This window comes from Enhydra lutris, unplaced genomic scaffold (assembly GCF_002288905.1).
Source record: "Enhydra lutris kenyoni isolate GAN:26980312 unplaced genomic scaffold, ASM228890v2 scaffoldscaffold13, whole genome shotgun sequence".
NCBI lineage: Eukaryota > Metazoa > Chordata > Mammalia > Carnivora > Mustelidae > Enhydra > Enhydra lutris.
The window spans coordinates 54142294-54149871 of record NW_019154097.1 but is presented as its reverse complement, the minus strand read 5'-3'; the positions used below and the strand labels follow the sequence as shown (position 1 = coordinate 54149871).

At 63.0% G+C, this 7578-nt stretch overlaps 1 protein-coding gene across 1 annotated transcript in view; it reads left to right on the top strand.

Annotated features, from left to right (window-relative positions):
* Positions 1–5140: 5140 nt before the first annotated feature.
* LOC111145512 (archaelysin family metallopeptidase 1) overlaps positions 5141–7578 on the top strand; it is a 16893-nt gene continuing 14455 nt past the window's right edge. The window contains exon 1 of the mRNA XM_022500403.1: positions 5141–5444. Coding sequence (XP_022356111.1) covers positions 5141–5444 — 304 coding nt within the window. The remainder of the gene's footprint in view (positions 5445–7578) is intronic.

Here is a 7578-nt window from a genome sequence, read left to right as displayed (position 1 = left end):
CCTCTGTGCTCTAAGCCCTGGGATCCCCCTTAGCAAACGGAAGCCCTCAGAGCAGCATGAAGTCGTCACCTCGCCTTTCGCATGGAGCTGCTCTAGACGCCCGAGGGCTGGGCCCCGGCTCTAAAGGGCTCCCTGCAGCTGCTGGGCTGTTGTGCCGAGCGTATTCAGAATAACAAGAATCAGAGTGTTTCTTGCCCAGAGGCTTGGGCCTCTGTCCAGTCAGACAGGGACAAGGGCGCAGTGCTGTGGGGTTGGGCAGCCTGCCCTTCCAGCAAAGCAGAGGCTGGGACAGGGGACATGGGCACCCCAGAGGTCGGTGGGGGGTCGGCTGAACAATGTGGCCAAGGCCCCAGTGTGGAAGGGCCGTGCAGAGTCATCCCTGCCCTCAGGAGAGGACATGTCCCACCCCGTGTCCACAGTTCAACGTCCCCTGCTTCGGGGACGCAGTCAGCATGTAGGAGCTTGGGCTCCATTGTGAGGCACAGCTCAGAGACACCGGCTGGCTGCCGTCCAGCCATGTGGCTCCATCTGAGGCCCGGGGACCGTCACAGTGCCTGAGACATCACACGTCAGAGAGGCTCCCATGGGACGATGCAAGAGGAGGTCAGGTGTGTCCCTCACCCCGCATCCTGCCATCCTCACCCGTACGCGGAGGAGCGTGCCAGAGGGTGGCACAGCCGGGACCGGCACGGAAAGACAGAGGGACTCCAACAGACTTGTGCCCAAGCTGGAGCCTCAGGTCCCAGTGACCTGCCAGCCCGAGCGTGTCTGAGACCAGTGTGGCTGCTCCTCCCAGGCTCTTAGGGCCTCCGGTGGCCGGTGGGGCTGGGGCCGGTGTCAGGACAGGGCACGTGGGGTTTCGCGGGCTGGCGCCAGCCCCATCCCCCATGCAGTTGCCCGCGGGTGTGCAGGAGTCTCAGGGAAGGAGGTTCGGAGAGAAGACCGTGGTTCTCAGTAGATCCTGGACACCCAACGCGGGATCCACGAGGCCAAAACTGTTCTCACAACAAAGCTGAGGCCTAATGGGCTATCTCCTCACACGTAGGCGGGCTTCTCCAGGGGCCACGTGATGCCACATATGGGGGCGTGTGCTGGAGGTGGCAGAACTTTGTCCTTGTGTTTGACACGTGTCTCGGTTCTAAGTTCAGAGGGGGTAGCTGTCGGCGGCTGTAGCCCACGTGTGCCAGAGCTCCTGGGGGTCCCCGGGGTCTGTCTGTGTAGCAAAGCCCCAGGAGGGATCACGGGCTGCCCACGGGGCCTGGCCAGCCTCCTTCGGAACTGCCGGCCACGTCTCCCCAAACTCTGGCACCTGGGTCTGTGCCTGAGGCTCCCAGACGCACCTTCTGGGCCCTTCCTGTGCCACGGGACTGGGTTCTGTGGGGACGGAGGAGCTGAGCCCGAGGTTCACAGTTTGGGTCCGATTCCCACTGGGGACAGACGTGGCAGGGCTGTTGGATGTTCCGTACAGAGGAGGCATTCTTGATTTCCCCGGGCTGTGCCTGGGCTGGGGGGCGTCCGGGGGCCATGGACCCCAGAGCAGAGTGTGGTGCGGGGGGTGTGGGCGAGCACACTGACACGATAGCCCCTGCAGGGGTGGAAGGAGGACCTGGAAATGAGGCCCAGAGTGAGGGGTGCTGTAGCAGGAGGCAGGAGAGCCTCCTCCAAAGCCTTGGAGCTGTGCATCCCCGGGCAGGTGGCTTCCCCTCTCTGGCCTCTGTCTCCCAGGCTTATATGGTGGGTGAATACTGGCAGCTACGTTTTGGGTAGTTGTGGGTTCCCATGAGGAAACCGAGCTTGCGGTTTACAGGATGGAGGCCCTGGGGGGCTCAGGGTGTGGGCTTGGCAGGGGGCAGGTTGCCGACTGGGGCTGCTTCCATCTGCCCTTGACACAGGCCCTTCCGAGCGTCCAGGAAAGCCAGGCTGCTGGGAGAGCTAGTTTGTAGACGGCTCTCAATGACGGAAGGATCCCAGGCCGGCTGGGACAGCAAGGGAATGACTTGGGGGTCGTTACAGCTGGCGGGAGAGCGTCACAGTCTTGCTGGGTGCCCCGAGGACGCTCGTGAGTGGAAGGTGTGGGGAGAGGCAAGGCGTAGGAACAGGGCCAGGGCACCCATGTCCAGAAATAAACCATGAGTGTGCATGGTGTCAGGGGCTCAAGGCAGTCCCCCGTCCTCCGCCTGGGATGGTGCCTTCTCCCTCCTGCCCAGGAGGACACTGAGGCCAATGGGGTTGAAAGTCAGAGGACTCCCTCATCCAGGGTCTCCTGAGCGCCCTTCTGTCCCCGGCTCCCAGGGCCCTGGATGGCGAGGAGCTCACAGCCCACCCGGAAAGCTGGCCAGAGGGTCCAGCGTCCACACAGTATGGTGCTGGCCCACTGGCGGGGAGGTGGGCAAGACGTGCACACGGAGCACCCCCCACACCCCCAGGGGGAGGCCAGAGCTCTCAGCACAGCCTTATCCGTGCCTGTCTCTCCATCCCTCCTCCCACCACACTGGTTTCCTCACTGCCCCTGAAGCTACCCACAGGGCCTTTGCACCTGCTCCTTCACTTGGGACACAGGCCCCAGACCCTCCCTGGCCACTTCCAGGCTTTGGGGACATCGTCTTCTCAGTGGGGCCCCGGCCAGCTCTGCCTTTTCTCCCTGGGGCCATTTTTCCTCTTTTAACACCCCCCTACCCGTATCCACTTTTACTACCTTGTACTGTCTGCCTTAGGTCACTGGAATTTAAGCTCCCAAAGGCCAGGGACCTGTGCCTGTTTGGTCCAGGGGGAGTTGGCCAAGCCCCATGGGTGGGCAGGTGCTCACGGACTGTCCGTCCAATGGAAAGGACAAAGGAAGGAGAGAAGCTGCCCCTGTGCACCCTGTGCTGCCCCCCGCTCCCCACACAGCCACCTCCGGAAAGCCAGATCTTCTCTCGGGTCCTTCTGGCTCCATGGAGAGCCTGCCTGCGAGGGCCCCTCCACAGGCCAGTATGATTTGGTCTGTGTGTTCGTGCAGCTGATACTTTCTCCAGGAAGCCACATGTCTATACCTTGTTGCAAATTGCCAGCTTTGTGCTGGAGCCTGGTGGGGAAGGTGGGGTCCCCACTGGTCCGGGTGATGGGGGCCCACCTCTCTGGGTGATGGGACCCCCGCCACTCCGGGCAATGCGGCTCCTGCTGCTCCAGGTGATGGGGGCTCCCGGGGCTCTGGGTGATGGGGTCCCGCCTCGCTGGGTGATGAGGCCCACTACAGGTGCATTCCTGCCCCCCCCACTCTTCCCAGCTGGGTGGCTCTTGGGACAATTTGTTTGAACCTCGCTCTACATTGTCTGCTCCCTCTTAGAAACGTGGGTAGCAAAGGTCCCACCTCCCCCAGGGTTCAAGCAGAGACACCCCACCTGGGACTCAGTGGCAAGTTGTATTGGCTGCTGACCCTTTCGAGCTCGAGGGTCATTGGCAAGACTGAAAAACAGTGGGGCCATACGACACGTGGTGCCTTCTGGGAATCTCTCCTGAGGACAGAAACTCAGATCTGTGTACCAAGACGTCCATCACGGCATTTTGGAGGGGCAGTCAAGAAAAAACAGCATTTTTTTTTCAAAAGTAGTCTCACGCTGAATGTGGAGCCCAACATGGGGCTCAGACTCCTGGCCCTGAGATCCACAGTTGGACACTTAACCGACTGAGCCAGCCAGGCGCCCCCTAAAATGGCGTTTTTTCATAAAATGTCGAAGGACTTGGGGAAATGCTCATCATATACAAAATCGAAAGGATGTAAGCTTGTGTGCAGAACCAGGCCTGATCTCTGTTCTAAAACACACACGCAGAAGGAAAGACACGCCTCTGAGGGCGTCCGGGTCCCCCAGGAACTCCGGAAAACAGGTCAGGGTATTCCAGAGGACGCTGTGGTGTATACGTGTGTATATTGGCGTGGGTTTACACAGATGTCTGTACACACACGTGCCTGTGTGTGTGTTTTCCAGATGAATGTTTTAAGTCAGGGTTAGCCAAAGGGGGTGTGAACTCATTTCTCCATTCTTCCGCCCAAAACAAGGCCCGCTCCTGTTTTGGGGTTTTGCATCGCTGGCTTGACTTTCTAAATGGAGAGTGGGCCAAGCGCTGTTCTCCTCTGTGCTCTGATCCCCGCCCCCCACCCCGCCGTGCTCTGCTCTGTTACATGTTCGTCTTTTGGCTTCCTCCGTCGTCAGCTCCCCGTGCTCTGCGAGGCTCCCCCTGCCCACGGCACACGCCTCTGGATGGAGACGGGAGCCCGTCGTCCACCGGGAACGTGGTAGCATTTCAGGGAGCCTGTGCAGGGAGGGGGCCTCGTCTCCCATGAGCTCGGATGTTCGCGTCCATACTCAGTCTCGCAAGGAGAACACGGATCTGTGAACGGACTTTGTCTCCTCCTCCCAGCCCATCTGTACTCCCCGGCGTCTGCTCTCCCCGCCCCGTCTGTTCCAGCCCTTAAAGCGCTCTTTGTGGCTTGGCCCCATCACCCTATTTATAGCTTTCCGTGGTTGGCACGCGTGCCCGCGCCTCGCGTGTGCGGGGAAGCCTCTGGGCCCGGTGCTGTGCAGGCTCCCGGCCGGCCAGGCGGCTTGGGGAGCAGGCTTCCATCCTCGGGTATGCGGGGACCTGCCCGGAAGGCTTCCAGTTGGTACAAGGAGGTGCTGCGGGGCCCCAGATGATGGGGTGCACAGAGGGACAGGAACGGCTGGGTTTCTTCTTGGGGAGGCCCTTCCCCCAGCGTCTGAGGGCAGGTGGGGTGGGAGAGTGGGTGCGGGGTCTCCATGGAGACAGGGGCTGGGGGCTAGAGCAGGAGGACATACGTCCTTCTGTCCACCCCCCCCCGGGTGGGAGGGCCGGGTCCTTTCCCCTGCCGGAGAGAACGGGCCCAGTGTGCTCAGCAGGGCCTGTCCCTCTCTCCCCAGGGTGCCGCCAGGCCTGGACGTGTCCGTGCCGCAGCCCTTTGCTGTCTCAAGGAGACCCCACGCAGGGCAGAGCTGGGAGCCCCAGGACCCTGGCCTAGCATCTGTCGGAGGGGAGCTTTCGGCAGTTCCCATCGGCCTGCAGGAAGGTTCTGGAAGAGCTGGTGGCCGTCCCCGAGGGTGTCCATGGGCCACAGCAGGGGCTGCCCGGAGAGGCCAGGCCCGCCATGCTGCAGTGCAGGCCGGCCCAGGAGTTCAGCTTCGGCCCGCGGGCCCTGAAGGAGGCGCTGGTGTCCACTGACCCCACCCTGCAGCAGCGCTACGTGGCCACCTTCACCCCTGCCGAGAGGCTCTTCCTGGCCGAGGCCTACAACCCCCAGAGGACGCTCTTCTGCTCCCTGCTCATCAGCTCCGCCTTCGACTGGCTCCTCAGCCGCCCTGAGGCCCCTGAGGACTTCCAAACCTTCCACGCCTCCCTGCCGGCCCGGAGGCTGGGCCAGGCCCGCAAGCACATCTACTTACAGCCCATAGGTACCAGGCCTGGGGGGCCTGTGGGGGTTGGGGGGGGCGACCCCGAGCCAGCAGGGCCCCGCGGGGAACTTGGACTCTGGATCTAGGTAGGGACTCTGTGCCTAGGCCCCAGGTGGGCCCTGCTGGGAATGGGACAGCGCCAGGGGTTGGATGTGGGGGTGCGGGCCGGCAGAGGGTATATGGGGCAGGTGAGGACCTGGCTTTGCAGAGGAGGAATAGGCGGGAGAACCTGCGTGTCCCGCCTGCCCTGGGGGACCAGAGGCCCACAGGCACCCCTCCTTCTCCATGGCCCTGCAGCCAGTCCCCCAGCTCTGCCTGGAGAGGCTGCCTCCACCCATTGCTCCCAAACCATGCACTTGGCTCCTTGTCCCCTGCTAGTGACTCCCCAGGGCTTCCTGTGCCCATGTGAGCAGATCACAAGCAACTCGTGAACGTAGTTCTGGATCTGAGGTGGCCTGGGGCTCTGCATTTCCATCCAGCCAGTCCCAGGCCCTCCAGGGTGCCACCCTGGGTCTGTGCCCCTCTGTCCTCCTGCAACACAGCCTGGTGGGGGCTCCGCAAAGGGCACCTCGCCCACCCGGCCTCACCGGCACTCTCCCGGTGTCCCACTCTGCTCCTGCCAGGCAGGCTCTTTGCAGCATTAACCCCAAGGGGCCTCTCTGACCCGCCTCTGCTGCCCCCTCCCTGCCAGCCTTATGGACTGTGACCCCGGGTGAGTCCCCGCCGCCCCTCCCGGAGCTCCCTGCCCCCCCAGACTTCTTATCTTTCCTCTGGGTATTGGCCTTTCCTCCATTTTTCTTTGTCCCTTAAAAAATGTTCAGGCCTGACTCTGGAAAGGCAGGTCCCTGTCAGCCTTCTTGGACCAGTGGGGATGGGATGCTGGGGGAAGGGGTGCTGGACTACTGGGTGCTGCCGGGGGCACTGAGGTGCTGGTGGGGATGCTGGACTGCTTGTTGTGGGTGGGGGTGCTGGGGTGCTGGCAGGGATGCTGATGTGCTGGGTGCTAGCAGGGGTGCTGGCAGAGGTGCTGCGGTGCTAGCTAGGGTGCTGGTGGGGGTGCTGGGGTGCTGGCAGGGGGCTCTGGGTTGCAAGTAGGGGTGCTAGGGTACTGGTGGGGGTGTTGGGGTGCTAGTGGGGGTGCTGGGGTACTGGGTACTAGCAGGGGTGCTGGTGGAGGTGCTGGGGTGCTGGCGGGAGTGCTGGGGTGCCAGCAGGGGTGCTAGGGTGCTGGTGGGGAGTGCTGGGGTGCTGGATGATAGGGTGCTGGCGGGGGTGCTGGAGTGCTAGTAGGGGAGCTAGTGGGAATGCTAGGGTATTGGCAGGGGCTGCTGGGGTGCTAGCAGGGTTCTAGGGTGCTAGGTGCCAGCAGGGGTGCTAGCAGTGCTGAGGTGCTGGCGGGGGGCTGGGGTGCTGGGTACTAGCAGGGGAGCTGGCAGAGTGCTGGGTGCTAGCAGGAGTTTGGGGTGCTGGTGGGGGTGCTGGGTGCTGTCAGGGTGCTGGTGGGGAGTGCTGGGGTGCTAACAAGTGTGCTGGGGTCCTGGGCAATAGCAGGAGTGATGGCACGGATGCTGGGGTGCTGGGTGATAGCAGGGGTGCTTGTGGGGGTGCTACGGTGCTAGCAGGGGTGCCAGTGGGGGTGCTGGGGTATTGGCAGGCATGCTGGGGTGCTGATGGAGGTGCTGAGGTGCTGGTGGGGGTACTGGGGTGCTGGGTACTAGCAGGGGTGCTGGTGGGGTGCTGGGGTGCTGGGTGTTAGAAGGGGTGCCAGTGGGGGGTGTTTGGGTGCTGGTGGGCGTGCTGGGGTGCTAGTGGGGTGCTGGATACTAGCAGGAGTGCTGGCAGGGGTGCTGGGATGCCGGCAGGGGTGCTGGGTTGCTGGGTGCTAGCAGGATGCCAGTGGGGGGTGCTGGGAGGCTGGCGGGGGTGTTAGGGTGCTGAGTGGGTGCTGGGGTGCTAGTGGTGGTGCTGGGTGATAGTAGGGGTGCTGGCAGGGGTACTCTGGTGTTATCAGGGGTACTAGTGGGGATGCTAAGGTGTTGGCAGGGGTGTTGGGGTGTTGGCGGAGGTACTGAGGTGCTGGTAGGGGTTCTGGGATGCTGGGTGATAGCAGGGGTATTGGTGGGGGCTGCTGGGG